Source organism: Taurulus bubalis (genome assembly GCF_910589615.1).
Source record: "Taurulus bubalis genome assembly, chromosome: 19".
Classification (NCBI taxonomy): Eukaryota; Metazoa; Chordata; class Actinopteri; order Perciformes; family Cottidae; genus Taurulus; species Taurulus bubalis.
In genome coordinates, this window is record NC_136607.1 from 5261413 (window position 1) to 5277588 (window position 16176).

Sequence of the window (16176 nt, forward strand, 5' to 3'; positions counted from 1 at the left end):
TCTCTCATTTTATCAGGCACTCTGTTCACCTTTCACTCCCAGTGGGTTCATTGTGTCCTTGTGAATGTTCCATCCAGTTGAAATGTAGATAAAGAAGATGGAAAACCAACTGAGCCGTGTCATTTATTATATATCTATTTGCATTCGAGTGAAGCTGAATTATTCACGTTCTCTCATTAAGTTTATACGTTCTAGTATGCGGTGGACTGACATTGTGCCCATGTGACCTAAGCAGCAGGTGAAACTGGAGGAGTACGGGAGGCCAAAGATAGACGGAGAGCTGAAAGTGTGCTCCATCGTCAACCGAACAAAACAGGACCGGTGAGTCCAAACTAAACAAAAGACATTAGAAACAAAGTAGCCAAGAGCCAACAATGGCAGAGTTTCACGGCCGAGATAACCATGAATGTGTGTGTGTGTGTGTGTGTGTGTGTGTGTGTGTGTGTGTATGTCTTCAGGTATATATTCCTGTTTGATAAAGTGGTCATTGTCTGCAAGAGGAAAGGCTACAGCTATGAGCTCAAAGAGATTATTGAACTGCAGTTGTATAAAATGTCGGACGACCCCATGAACAACAGAGACATGAAAAAGGTGAGAATCATTCTTTAACTTTGATCTTAAAGGCGCCCCTTTGCTAGTGCAGGTGATGAGACATTACAAATGTTGCCCTTGAGCAGAACAACCTTGGTTTGATGGTAATTTCAGAATATGGATTTTATGAGTAATGCATTGAAGTGTCAGATTTTGCATTGCGCTTGCCCGTGCTTGGAAACACATCCATGTAAATGCAATGAAGGATCATTTAGGATTCATGAAATCGTTCTGCAGTGCATTGCGCCACGAGTCTAACATGCCTTTTTTTTTTTTTTTTTCAATCTGCATGTGTCTGTCCATGTTTGCATGTGTAACCGGGTCTTTCTCTGGTGTCTTTCTTTTTGCATGCTTACCAGTCGAGTGGAAAAATGGTAAGCTCAAGTGACCCTTTTATTTAACTCATCTTCTCATGTTGGCCTACGTTTTTGGCTGTGATGTTGTTGTTGTTTTTTTTTTGGGGGGGGGGGTTCATGATTGCACATGCACCAACCGGCTCTGTGACTGGCTCTCCAGCTTTTGGTCAGATGCAACGCTAAAAGCATGGGGAGGATATTTTAATTCAGAATTAAATGTGATCATATTTACAGTATGCTTTTGTACATATTTACAGAGGAATCACTCGCTTTCTGTCATTGCCGTGCCCATACCTCTCTGCCATCTGTTCCTCACTCGCGTTTTGTCCCCAGTGGTCGTACGGGTTCTACCTGATCCACCTGCAAGGGAAGCAGGGCTTCCAGTTCTTTTGTAAAACTGAGGAGACAAAGAGGAAGTGGATGGAGCAGTTTGAAATGGCCATGTGAGTATACGATTGCATGGGAGGTGTTGGTAGCTATCACGGAAATACATTGAGAAAACCATCTGTTGATAGAGCAGCCAGATGGGAGTGTCTGTTTAGGGCCGATCCGGAAAATGAAACGCCAGAATATCAAGCGTCTTCAACGCGAAAGCAAACAAAGTGTCTTTTCCAATCGAATGCTCTCGCTTGCTATTTCCTTCCAGGTCCAACATCAAGCCGGAGAGAGCCACCGCCAATCAGCATAACTTCCAAATGCACACATTTGATAAGAACACCAACTGTCGGGCCTGCAAGATGCTCTTGAGGTAACAACCCCGCGACGTCCAGAACATTCCTGTTCGACAATGAATGCATCTTCATTCAGACTTTCCAAGGCCTAACAATGTTCAGTAGTACTATCTGGGCAGTTACTTTTATATGAACCTGTTGTGTAAAAAAATACATTATATGTACTCAGAACTTGTATGAAAGGATCCTGTTTATATTTGATTCATACGGTGGTGCGAGAAGCAGGGAGGTTATTCATCTAAATACAACATGCAATACCACAAAGTAAAATGTCTCTATTGCAGATAAAGGTCCTGCATTGACAAAATATAAAGAAGCAGAGAATGGAAGTTAAAAAAGATTTAGTTGAGTACACTAAGCATTTTGTAGTAAGTGAACTAATAAGTCCACCACTGCTGTTATGTAACAGACATCTTGTACCACACATAAATCAAAGTCGGGTTAAGTTGAAACCTCTAAGTGAAGAAGAGCTGAAAGTGCTTAACTGAAGAGAAATCCAGCAACACACAAACAAACAGAGCCACAGGGGGAATTTGTTTTTGGCTAACGTAAACCATCATCAGCGTCAAAGCAATCTCTGGAAAATATCCTACCAAAATGTGACCGAGGCCGACGGATGCTATTTTTAAACATTTCCCTCCCCCGCCTGGCACCAACCAACTGTGTCCCCAAAGGGAACCTCCTCCCTTGTGAGAGTGCTGCTCGACCGCAGCGGGGACAACTCGCGTGTCCCTGAATCACCACTTTCACCTCTATTACAGCCATCCGGCTGAGTGTATTGACCCACGCATCTCACGGCTTCGGCCGACCTAAATTCACCGAGCCAGCGGAAGTGTGGGGACCGGCGTCCTCGCTCCCCGCTAGATGCTAATTACTACTACAGTGCATCCCCATTGTGATGTATGGCACTTGCAATTGGACGTGGCAGTGTGTGCGAGGGTACAGTGTCTGTAACAAATACTGTACTGCTCTCGAGCGAGTCGATTTTGTGATTTTCTTTTTTAAAGGATCACAGAGTGGAAATGATGGAGCGCCTGTAGCCGCCATCGCAGGCTGATTGTTACAAGCAGCTGCTCCCCTTGTGTGTTGTACTTACGACAGGTTAATTTGTGTCTGAGACATTTTCCATTTTGCATCTCTGATGTGTGTGTGTGTGTGTGTGTGTGTGTGTGTGTGTCCTCCAGGGGCATCTTCTATCAGGGTTACTACTGCTCTCACTGTGGAACAGGAGCACACAAAGAGTGCCTGGAAGTCATCACCATCTGTAAAATCAGTAAGTGTCTCGTCTGATCGCCCAGTAGGAGCCCGGACACGCAGTCACCTTTGAGAGGAAGGTCGATGTGAGGACTGAGCCACTGTTTGGATGAGATTGTTAATCAATGTTGTGTGGCAGACATCATTGACGGTTATGATGTTGTGTTTTTGGAACCAAATTAATAATGATTGTGAAATGTCATTACTTTCATGAGTGTGAACTCAAAGAGGGGTCTTTGTCCTTCAGGAACATGGGGCTGGCTCCTGTGGGACAGTGGGGTTGTTCCTTTTTGTTGTCTCTTAGTCTGGAGGAATGACCTGTCCATCACTTCACACGGCCCCGCCTTTTTAGCCGAAGTAGATTATTTAGACCAATTCACTTTTGGGCTGGTCACCCTGTCGAATGACGCGATGCTTACTTGTGACCCATATATATAACCAATCCATACATTTGATTACATTTTAGAGACTGAAACATTATCCAATTTATTCACATGTAGACAACCACGGAACATGATTTTGTTTAGCTTCCCTTTACTCTCCAATACCTGACAACCGATTCATCTCAGATTTATCTCAACCCCCGGCTAGAGGGCACACGGATTCACTCAACATCTATTCAGAAAATCATAGGCCTGCTCTCTCCAGCTGTGTGCGTCTGAGTGAGGTTCAAATAGATGAAAACAATGGACTGGCGCATAGTTTGGCTCCTTCAGCTTTATTCGTGACTGCTTTTCATCCACTTTGCGTCAAAATACAGTCAAGCAGGTGAAGTCACCTTCATGTTGAGCAAAGAATTTTAATATAAGAACTATATCATGATAATTGTTCGACTAAAAATCCCTGACAGACACTATTTCTTTTGTCTTGTTTTAGATCCTCATGACTTGGTGAGTAGATTTTCTATTGCTCGACGCACTGTATCAGTGTTAGCGTTCATATATTACTCTAATTGCCATTTCCCCATATGTTGTATTCATCATAAAATGATACATTGTTGATCGAGTATTTGTTTCTCTCTTAAAGGAGCCTGGCGTGTCATCAGGTAAGATCACTTCCTGTCACCTAAACATGACAGAAAACACTTCCATGAGAGAGTGGGGATTCTGTCAGCTGTCATGTTACACGTTTGTTTAAAGATAATCTGTTGTTGAACTGCACAGTTCTCTACTGCCATCTAGTGGACAAACCCACGGCACACGAGCCACAACCACATGCTCAACCTGCAGAGTGGGTGTCAGTGCACAGATGGAGACATATTACGTGAAATTCAAAAACTTGAAGACCTTTGAGATGAGAGGGATCATAATCTTTCTTCAGTATCTTGAAATTAAAAGCAGTGGTCGGTCGGGAAAAAGGATGAAACACTGTTTGAAAAATACAAAGTTGTGTCTTCTTGCATGTACTCAAAAGTGGACAGAAAAAAGGGACACCATGCAACGAAACTCCTGGACCAGCTTTGAGTCCTTGATGTTGTGATTATATTAAATAACCTGGACCACTGCATCGCTCAGTGGGCACCATCTTAATGCCAAATCAGTGCTGCCTTGATCAGCTTAAATCCCAATGTGAAACCTAAGCAGAGACCACAGGGAGACAAAGTTAGAGCTAACGTCTTTTCCTCCAGAGTTGAGACTCACCCCGCTACAACATTGGATTGTGTCTCCAGGTCCCAAGATGGTGGCGGTGAGGAACTACCACGGCACGCCGGCCCCGACGAGCAAGACGCCGCTCTGTTTCCAGACCGGAGATTTCATCGAGCTGCTGAAGGGGGATCCTGACACCACGTGGTGGGAGGTACAGCGGTCACGTTAACTCCACATGTGAATGTTAACACGGGGGCTCCGGCACATTGAGAACGTCTGCCGTTTGTTTAGAAATGAATCAATGAGTTAGAGGTGATCACGTCAACGCCTGCTGAACAGTGAAGTAGTCTCAGCCGTTCTCCCCGCGTGGGATGTGTGTAAAAAGAGCTGCCGCTCTTAAATCCTTACAAAGATGTAGTTTCTCTTGGCTGGGGGCAGTATTCACTGTGAGGTTGCCAGGAAACCAGCAGAGACTCCAGGAAGACTTCAGTGTTGAGGCCAAGAAGTAGTCCGGCACATAAACCCTTATAAAACCACAACTTCTTTTCTACAGAATTAACAATAGAGATTCTGTTCCCTTTGGACAGAGCCAGGTTAAGCTGTTTCCAGAGTTTAACATGTACGCTCCAGTGAGCTGCCTGTAGCCTTATGTCTACCGAACAGACACGAGAGGGACGTCAATCTTGATTGTTGTGAGGTCAGATGAGCTGTGTGTGTTTACGCATTCACACACATGACACTACGACTGTGTGAATGCGGAAGAGGATACGATGCAACTACATGTCCTCGATTAAGCTTAATATCATCATTCACATTGTGAAAAAAACCACGTAGTGATGATATTAGCAAGCGGTCATTCTTCTGGGGGCGGCGGCTACAGACGCTTGTTGGGGATGAGCGGTCGTCGAGAAACCACAAGGTAGCCGGTTCGATTCCCCGGTCTCCCGAAGTGTTGAGCAAGACACTGAACCCCCAATTGCTCCCCGGGGCGCCTCTAAGCAGCCCACTGCTCCTAAATTGATATGGATGGGTTAAATGCAGGGAGCAAATGTCATGTATGTATGTTAAAAATGTTTGTACTATGACTACTTCATGAAGTTAAGTTTAGTTTTTTTGTTTTTCTGAAGACTTCTATGCGTCTTTAACAACGATACGACCTTCTGGGAGGCATTAGCGTGGTCGTGACTCAGGGTCGGATCTGAGCCGGTGGCTGCATTCGCTCCTCGGTTCCTTTCTGTTCATTTGGCAACATCACAAGCTGTAAACAAGCACTATGGGGGGAGCAAGCGGTTCTATAGTCAGAAATAAATAACATTTGCTCTAAAATGCTTCCTTTGTCAAAAAAATATGCAAATATTCAGCTTGAGAAATGGATATTTTTATAATAATCAAATGATTCATATCTCAATCAATTAGAGCCCATCGCCGTCAGAGACGGGCTCTAATGGTTGCACACCACACATATAACACACCCGCACAGCAATTACTCTTCAGACAGCGCGCCAGGTAAACTTCATGAACCGATGCATGCTTCTAAACGTACGATATGATTCATATCCGGCAACGCACGAACGAGTTGTGGATGCAAACGCACCGGCTCAGAGTTCCAGTAGAGGCGAGCCGTCCTCTCTCGGCCTCTCTGCCAGCGATTGATGGCTGAACTTGACAAGATGTGTTCATTTGTTTCTGTCGGTGCAACACTGATCAGTGTGTCAGTTGAAGCCAGCAAAAAATCGTCTCATGCCTCAAATAAACATGCCTCGTCTTCTTTCTTGCAGGGGAAGCTGATACAAACGCAAAAGAGCGGCTTCTTCCCCAGTTCCTGTGTAAAACCCTGTTTGGACCCAAAGGTAAGTGATCCATGTCCAGCATATGCAGTTTGACTGTCCGAGGGCCTTTTCCTCTTTTAGTGTACACTTTAAATGCGTTATTCTATTATTAATAAGTTATCATTTTGTTCCAGCCCTTTCAGTCATTATCCAGCCGGCAGTCCTCAAGGGAATCAGACTACTATGGATATCCTTGGTAAGACCCTTAACTTCTGAAGATTGTGGACTTCATCCTCTTGTACACTATATACTGCTATTGTCCTCGGGTCACTATCCTTTAATTACTTCAGCTTCATTCATGTTAATTCTAGCATACCGTCAACATGCGCTTGTTCAATTAAAAAAATGACTTCCCCCAAAGCGCGACCGCAATAAAAAGATCAATTACGACGTTGCGGTTTGTAGAGCCGTGTCGTTTGATTCCGTGACTTTGTACTTGAAGGTGACAAACGTTGTTCGCTCTCTGCCCCTCTCTAGGTTTGCAGGGAACATGGAGCGCCAGCAGGCCGATAACCTTTTAAAATCCCACAGCAGTGGGACCTACCTTATCAGAGAGAGGACGGCCGAGGCGGAGAGGTTCGCCATCAGCATCAAGTGAGTGTAGTCACATCGTACAGCGGGAGGGAAGTCTCACGGGAAAGGGTTTTTAATCCGCATCATCACGGGACGTACACATTCTCAAGGGATGCCCCCCAGTCGGCTTTTTTTCCCGAGCATCTTTTCGCTGCGGCTAATTACCGCTCGGTAATTGCTTCTTTTTTTTTTATCCTGTTTTTTAATGTATTTCTTCTGTGAATGCATCACAAAGACACATGTTTGAGCTTTTACTGCAGCTGTCGCTCTGAGCGGTGATGTCCTGGGAGACGTGCGTTTGCACAATTTGTCTTTAAGTCTTTAATGCAGGTGCAAAGTGTCTGGAGGGACCCGCCTTCAGACAAGTGAGTCAATACGTCCCACAGTCGGCCTCAGACAGTGAAAACAACTTTATTTTGATCTGTTAATCCGTCAGGTTTACCACAAAATATTTCATGTTGACGGCAGCTGAACATGTTGCACCAGAGGCACGCAGGAGGAAAAAAATAATACCAAGACAACATGTGTTCTGATAAAGTATTAACGGTGTAGTTCTGATTTTGTATTCCAGATTCAATGATGAAGTAAAACACATCAAAGTCATTGAAAAAGACAGCTGGATTCACATCACTGAAGCCAAGAAGTTTGAGAGTCTTTTGGTAAGTCCTATCTTTAACCACCAACACAAAATACTGTGAAGTCCGTTTTTTTTAATGAGCTTCGCCATTTTTGTATTAAATCCTCCTGTACTGTGTATCATAACAGGAGCTGGTGGAGTACTATCAGGCCCATTCACTGAAAGAAAGCTTCAAGTTGTTAGACACCACACTGCGATTCCCCTACAAATCAAAAGAACGCTCTCTAACACGGGCCAGCACACGCTCACCAGGTAAGCCTTCAGGAGTGTCAAATATCAGCCAGTAGCAGTACAGCACAGTGAATACTTGCCCTCGCACTATATTAATGCTGCAAGCGACACACTCTCCTCGTCACTCGCTGAGCGAGGTAAAGACGGCTGAGGAATCACAGCCAATAAGCATCTCATCCCGGTATGACAGAGTGGGATGACAGTGACTCCTTGATACCTCGCTGAATCAATTGCTGCGCATCTTTGGGTTGTTCCCACCACCTGTTGATGAGTGGTGGCAGGACTGTGCATCAAAAAAGGCCTTAAAGAATTAGATCACAGATAGACGTCTCTTTGGAGGATCAGATTTTGATGACTCCTGGACACATCTCCGTGGCAGTATCAGGCCACTGGGCAGACCCAGAGCACTGAAGGGCTGGAGGACATGGCGAGGGAGAAAGACGTAAAGGCTTCTTTTGGATAAGCGGTAAAAATAAATAAAAAATGGATGGATGGATGTTTGGCACAGCAACTAATAGCACATTATATGTCAACTTATGTATCTGCGCTTACGATAGAACTAATTTGACTCTATAGGTTTGTTTATAATGCGATAGTGCAGCTTACAAATGTAATCCCTTTCCGTTTTAGCTGTGGTCAAGGAAGGAGACAGACTAGCTCCCGCTCTCTTTGTCTTCACTGGCGCTCTGTTCCTTTCCAGGCCAGTGGCTCCATGAACTCACACAGAGAGGAATGGATAAAAGCCCAAAGGGGAACGGGGCAGAAAAAGAGTCCAGCAGTGTGAAATAGAGAGAAAAGAGAGGACTTTGTCAGCTAACTCAGAGGCCTGTGGACTGGCTGTCTAAATTGGCAGACCCTTTGCAATGGGCTTCTCTGCTACATGGCTCTGCCTTGGTTTGATCTGCAGGAAGAACTGGCCACTCACACACTGGCTCCCTCCTGTTTTGGCTGCATTCAGATATAAAGTAGTACATGGAGACAGTTGAGTCTTTGCTGATGATGATGATGTGCTCTTGCTCTCTCTTTCTTTCTCTCTCTCTCTAAGTTCCCAAGCACACTTTTCTTCTTTTTTTGTGTGGTTGCAGGCCCGCAAGGGTGCATAGAAACAGTGGTAGAATAAGGATGCATCTTTCAGTAAAAGCCAGGGCCCATCCTATTTAAAAGCTATGGCGCCGGCACCATTACGTACAGACAGTCTGCTAATGGAGTCCTCATAAACATAAACTGATAATCCCCACAATGATCCTGTAGTCACACCACTATAGCAGTGAAATCACAACGGGATTGAGATAACAGAACTCAATCTTTACGAGACAGACGACTGATATTTGCTCCTTCTGAACTCTGCTTTTGGCTCCAGCGCTGCATTTCTAGCTTCATTCCCTCGTCTTTCTCCTCTCCTCTCAGCAGCCACCTGCGCCTCCTACAACTTCTCCTTCCTCAGTCCGCAGGGCCTCAACTTCTCTTCTCAAAGCTCAGCTCCCTTTTGGTCAGGTACTTGGTTTTTCCCTTTTCTTTTCTTGCTCCTGTTGTCCACCCCGCACCTCATGGACTGTAATTTCATCATCTCGATCTCATTACTTCTTCTCCATGGCACGTTTTTTTTCTATTAACTACAGCATTTCAGTTCTTCCCGGGATGACGCCACCTCATTAAGTCACGAAAAAGAAAAAACAATTTCCTCTCTCCTGATGAAACAAAGTGTCCTTTCCCATCGAGCTCATTTGTCATTGTGTGACTGCGCCGTGTCTTGTTTCACTGACCCTCCTCATAATGATCATTCTCCACTACTAATTACTACAAGGATGTCTAGTATGACCTTTCACCTCCTGTCAACGTTCCTTGCGACGTGACTGAGCTCCCACTGTTTCCCCGTTCCCAGTGTTCACTCCTCGGGTGGTCAGCTCGGCGGTGGCCAGGTATAACTTTGCGGCCCGGGACATGAGAGAGCTGTCACTGCGCGAAGGAGACATCGTCAAAATCTACAGCAAGATCGGGGGAGACCAGGGCTGGTGGAAAGGAGAGGCCAACGGACGAGTGAGTACATCATGAAAGTCTGTTCACTTATCCATGCTGAAAGGTATCGGGATGATAATAATGGACTTGGGCTGAAAACCCCACATGGAAAGAGAACAATTTAGGATCTCTGCAGGGTCTTAGTATGAGGCGACATTTCAGTGAAGTTATGATTTTTATTGGATACAACTTTCCTTGCTGTTTAACATTTACCTATGCCCCACTCTATCCACACTACTGATGATTTATTTTTATTTTTTTTAATCAAAAATCTCACTGTGTAAATGCGTTGTGAACGCACCAAAAGTCAACCCTAGTCAATCCATATTTAGGTTTTCGTTCAAACATTTTGCGATATTTTATTCTCTCCTCCTCGCGTAGCCTTAAATTGAACCATTGATATTATAAAAGCCCTCTGAAAGCAGGTGGTTGAAATAAAAGCATGGCTTCTGGGAAATATGCCAGTTTAATAGTCTGGCAATAAAGCAGGCACTGATCTGAGATGTTTATGCTTTTTATTTATTCCTTTTGTGGTGCGGTGGATCCAGAGTAAGTGTTAATTGTTGTGCAGTCGCACAGCTAATCTGGGTTGTATTCTGTTGTGCCGTCTGATGTTGAGTTACTGCAGCCGCCACATTTTGATTATATTATAGCATCACGACGTTGCTTTTGGAACAAAATGTTTTTTGTTTGTTTAATTGTTTAATTTTTGTCAGTGGGACCAATTGTCAGATGAAACCATCTAGGTGTCCACTCTGCACTTAATTATATTTATTATACAGGATACATTTTTGAAAAAAAACTATGGATTTCAAAAGAGCATGTCTGGGTCAATAAACTCAGATATGTTGGTTGAAAGAGACACTTTCTGTACATCAGTCAGATCCCATCTGTTAAAATGCAGCAAGCAGAATGTTAGATTAACCAGAGATCCTCTGGCTCGGATTGTTCCATATCTAGTGGGCTTCCCCCTCTAAGCTGTTGCTATTTAGTCCATCCCGGCACTGAAGATATTTTTTCATGCCGTTTTGCCTTTCTTATATCCACACTTGTGACACATACCAGCTGTGAGACCATAGTTCTGGTCTGGATTATTTTTTTCCGGCATCAAGCAGTCGGTGAGTGAAGAAATAAAAAAAGGACGAAGAGGTCTAACTGTGCCCATCTGGGCGCTGGCTGCCAGATGGGCTACATTCTCCCTTTGGACCTTCATACCCAGCTGCGAAAAGCCGAGCTGGTGCTTACCCCGCAGGCCACTTGCCAGTTTTGTGCTCGCTTGCCTCTCGGTGGAGATGTAGCGAAGGTGGTGGAGACGGGAGCTGCTCACCAGAGTCCAGGGGACTCAACGAAGGGGTCCCACGCATGAATACACTCCTAACGCACTGCACATTAGAAACAATTCATCCAACTCCCAAATGTCTGCGGTCCAGGATCAGGTATGAAGAAAAGCATCGTGGGTGGAGATATAGCTTCATATTGCACGCCAGAATAAAGCCTTTACTGATATTTTAGTAATGTAAAGATTTAAAAAATTCATTTAATTTTGCTAGGACAGAGCCTGGCATCCATACTGCTCTGCTCCCGAAGGCCAACGCGAACCCTCATGGCCATCCTCCTCCTCCTCCTCCGATCGGAGTTCACGCTTGCTTCACTGACCGCCCGGCTGGCTCGAGGTTTACGCCATAAATATTAATATCATCCTGAGCAGAAATAGCAGCCCCGACGACAGAGCTGACGGAGCTTCTGGGGCACGAAGCCATTTCCCATGTCCCTCCTGGAGAAACATCGAGGGGTCTAGTCCCACTTTTTCTCACAACAAAGAAAAAATCTGGCCGATTTTGGACCGTTCTCCGTTCGAAAGCTGCATTGTGAAGGGGCCTGTTCACACGCTGACAATCTGAAGCTGAATGTGTGTGTCCGGGCGATTTAGTTCCCTTCTGTGGACCTGATAGATGTCTATTCACACATTCCTTTCATGCCCATGTTCCTGCCTTTCTTCTTCCTGGAAACAACTTGGAAAATAATGCCAGTACAATCGGCTACCAGTCCACTCCCAGTTTCTCCAAGCGTATGGAAACAGCGTGTGAGCTGTTAAGCAGAAAAGGAATCCTAATTGTGTTCTACTTAACCGAGCTTCACACTGGCGCCAAGTCAATCGTTTTCTCCAAAGCCCTATTCAGCTAATCTTTGTCTGATTGTGTGTGTGTGTGTGTGTGTGTTTCGATAATGAAAATATGTGGCATGAGTACGTTTTACATGTAAAAATCAAAATCACTGAGAGCAGTTACATGAGGCTATTTTCAATAAATACAGCGGATGGATTTTGTGGGCAGGGAATCAGGGATATTGAAACTCTGAGAGAACAGCGGGGAGAGGGGGGAGAAAAGTCAACCCTGTGCGTGGGAGGCGTCCTGTATTTCATCCTGTTTTATCACTTTCAGAATGAGATCATTCATATCACATGTAATATATAGTTTTATGAGAGTCGACTATCAGTACTTTTCTTGCCAGATCCAAGAAAGGAAATAGACCGGACGACAACACTAACGCTGATTGGTCCGCGGACTCGGAGCTTCCCGTGTGACCAGTTTGTTCTCGAGCACCGCTGCTGCATGCAAATCTCTCTCAAGATGCTTTCTCAGAAGAAGAAGAAGAGTCTTACCGACTCTGCCCAGTGCACGCTTCCTCTCAGCATGTTGTACGTACGTTAAACATAAGGAGGACGCAGCAACTGTTTACAAGGCGTGGCTCCGTCGAAGCGGCGGGCGTGCGGCCTCCACAAGATCTTCATCCTGACCCATGGCACTCCTCCGAGGGATGACAGTGGCAGACATCTGCACACCAGCGTCCTTGCCCTTTTTCAATGGCGCGCCTTCTAATCATCAGCGGTTAGTGGAGCTGCAGTGGTACCCAGTATGGGACAGAGCTGACTTCCCCTACTGCAGTGCTGTGTGTTAACCGTGGCACTGTTGGCGCCTCCGTTCCTTATTATATTCTTGTGTGAACTGTTGTATGTTATCAACTCGTTGCCCTCGGTGTCAGGGCTGCATTAGCTTCGGCCCTTAACCCGATAGTGGCAGCTCTTCGAGGGCGAAATAGAACCCTAGTTACGTAATGTAACTCCGTGTGTAGGCGTGAGCGCTTTCGGAACACAGGAGACGCCTGTACGGGGAAAATAATCTCCATGACTGTGGAGATGAACCCGATAGCTACAGCTCTATGCATTAGTATTATTATCCTCATAGAATATGGATTTACAGTATATGTGTTGCTTGCGATAATCATCAAAAAAGCATCATCAGAAGAATCTACCCAGCCAGTTGAAAGGTTACTCGACTCCACATGAACACAGACAGCAGCATCGCTTCTCATTAGCACATTTTCAAAGATCCAATCTCAATGCTGGCAGACTCAAAAGAGCAAGAACGCTTTGTAAAGTCAGCAACAGGGTCAAAGGTCATCATCCAGATAATGTACACAGACACACTTCACACTAGGTATGAATGGAGGTCTCAGTTTCCTCAAGTGGAAAACAACATGTAGACTTTGAGGAGTGAATTATTTTTCATAAATTAAATTCGTATGCTCTATAAATACCAACAAGTGGGTAACAGTGTTGCCTAGCAACAGCTGGAGTAGTGTATGTAGCCTTCAAGGTTTTTTTTTTTTCTGAGCTGATGTTACATCTGAGCTGTTTACTTATCTGAAAGGAATGCGCTGGGAGATTAGCGTAGAGTGTTCAGAGTGGACCTGGTCTGACTATTCGCAATGTATCAAATTAGATTACATTCATGCTGCACATACAATGGATTCGCTTAAGTGTGATCAAACATTTATCTTCCTGCATGTACAGCTGAATTGGATGTAAAATGATTCTATTAACACCCCTTGTTTACATTTACACACTATAATCTTTTTTACGTTTCAGATTGGATGGTTTCCCTCAACGTACGTGGATGAAGAAGGAGTTCAGTGAGGCTTGGATGTTTGCCGAACTGCTCCCTTCAAATCAGGAACCATCTGCTATCTGCTGCTCTCAGCGAAAATTGACTCACTCCTTCTCCAGGAAAATAACACAAGGGAAAAAAAGAAAAAATTTTGTTGTTGTTTTTGCTGGATGCTCATTTTTAGTGAGTGTTTCTACCACGTTTCTCTATCTTCAATTATGCATCAGCTTTGCTTATGTTTGTACATTTTTTTATGTGGCAGGGTGTCCTGTTTAATTTCTGTACAGGTAAGAGGGGGAAAAAATGGCTTGCTGTTAGCCTCTGTGTGCTCTGCAGGTGCTTTATTGAACTGAGGACACAGAAGAAACTGATCGTGGATAGCTTGAAAAAAGCTGAAATAATTGTACAGTATAGATAATTTATTGAATAGAGATTATTATCATTACTAATGATTATTGTGGGGGAAGTTGACTTTAGCAGCAGCGAGGAATCAGATAAGAATAACGTAAATAAGAAAAGAAAAAAAAAGACAGATGATCTGTTTTAAATGTTACGAGATTTTGCCTTAGTTGTCATGGTTATGCCTTGTGGACTGACGCCAGTGGAGGGAATCGACTTGGTTGGCTGGTTTTACTTCTCCATGTATGCATGTGCCCATGTGCGGCCCACACAAACACACACACACACACACACACACATACCAATGTAAAGTATGGTGCCTTTGAACAATGGTCGTTGCTTACTGAACCTCAACATCAGCCAGGAAAGAACATTGCCATCACCAAAAAGACAGTTCGTCCACCACCCAGAGGACTTCACCAGGAAGGGGAGAGGCACTTGTACGACATACTGGGGACGGCTTGCCTTCCGAGATCTAGAAAACAACATGGAGAAGCATTTAACTTATTTCTACTGGTGACTGGATGGACTCACAGAGACAGTCGGACGCTTTTTATAGCCAACAACACAAACACTGTTCACATCAATCTTGGCATCACAAGTCAATGGTGCAGTCAGCTGGATGCAAAAGGGAAACATCATGACATTCCACTGGACAACCACGTCACACTTTTAAATCTTGGGTTTAGTGATTTTTTTTTTTTTTTTGCACAGAACCAAGATTTTTTTTTCTTGTCAGAACTGGACCATTTATCATTTGAAGCCAAATTCAGCAATGTTTTAATGTCTGCATGGATTGTTATGATTTTTGTACTTTGCCTTATTTTTTTACAGATTGTCAGGTGACTGGATTCCCCTCCCCCCGCTCCCCCAATGTTAATCATTTTTCATGTATGTAATTTGGTGATGTGCAGGCTGGTGAAAATTAAACAGTGTCAGAAGACTTTTAATCTGATGGATTTTTCTTTTAGGGCAGGGGAATGCTCAGTGTTCCCATTTACCTCCAGTAATTTCCTAATGCCATGAATACAGATTAACAGACAATGTTCTGTTCTAGTAATGCAGATTATTCGGTGTGGCGATGCCATCAAGGGCTCTAAGCGCACTGCACTCCTGCGGCCTTAATATTCATAATCATAGTCCCACAAAACTTTGGCGAGTATCTCGCTACGTTGCCAGCACAGGCGTCAAAGTACATCAAAACGTGCGGCTTGCATCAGTAATCGTGTGCTATGACTTTTCAAAGAGATTCGACCAGGCGTTTCCCCGAAAAGCGCGAAAAACGGCGAGAAATTATTCCATTCACTCAAATGGGGTTTCGGCGCAAAGAGAGCAAAAAAACAGTCATCTTTGTGCCCATAGTGACTCGCCATAATTTAACGTAGAGAAATTATTTAAAGTTTAAAACGTTACCAAAGGTCTGGAGTTTATTCGCCCAATTGGGCATTTTTGTATAGCTAGCACAGTTTTCATGTAATTATTGTTCAAGTCTAGGAACATTTTCGGACCATTTCAGAGTTTACAATGGGTGTGTATGGCACGGAATGTTCAAAGCTAGAGTGGAGAGCCAACTGCTAGAGTGAGAGGGAGCAACAGAAACTTGTAAAAACAAAAATGTTGTCTTTAGTCCCACAATTTTCACTCTTCATACAACATTGCTGGATAAAAACGTAGGAAATGTTGTGCTTGTGGTACACATGCGTCTTGGAATCCAACACACTTATACTTTTTTGTCAGCAAGCCTGAAAGCGACATTGAGTCCAACCAACTGCTCCATTGGACTCCATGTTAAATCGGACCACAATTTTCTCTCATGAATCCAACAGGAGCATCTTCTGAACTACCCTTACACTCTCATTTCTACACCGCACAAACATGTAAAGGACTGCACCACAGCCTCCCTTTCACCAACAAAGTGTTGTAGAAATGTTATTTCAAATTGTCACTCTCTTTACGGGGGAACAAGGAATTCATTATGTTCACTGGAAATGTTCCCTCGAATTTTTTTCAGCACTGAGCAAATTCT

General features: G+C 44.2%; 1 protein-coding gene across 1 annotated transcript in view; it reads left to right on the forward strand.

Annotated features, from left to right (window-relative positions):
- The window catches only part of vav2 (vav 2 guanine nucleotide exchange factor), a gene marked incomplete at its 5' end in the record, with an annotated part of 194770 nt that extends 179732 nt beyond the window's left edge, over positions 1 to 15038 (forward strand). The window contains 16 exon segments of the mRNA XM_079235511.1: positions 236 to 321; positions 459 to 591; positions 951 to 965; positions 1281 to 1390; positions 1594 to 1695; positions 2863 to 2955; positions 4560 to 4599; positions 4601 to 4729; positions 6297 to 6368; positions 6482 to 6543; positions 6825 to 6941; positions 7492 to 7579; positions 7686 to 7809; positions 9199 to 9282; positions 9671 to 9825; positions 13733 to 15038. Coding sequence (XP_079091637.1) covers positions 236 to 321; positions 459 to 591; positions 951 to 965; positions 1281 to 1390; positions 1594 to 1695; positions 2863 to 2955; positions 4560 to 4599; positions 4601 to 4729; positions 6297 to 6368; positions 6482 to 6543; positions 6825 to 6941; positions 7492 to 7579; positions 7686 to 7809; positions 9199 to 9282; positions 9671 to 9825; positions 13733 to 13780 — 1458 coding nt within the window. The 3' untranslated portion in view covers positions 13781 to 15038.
- Positions 15039 to 16176: the final 1138 nt, after the last annotated feature.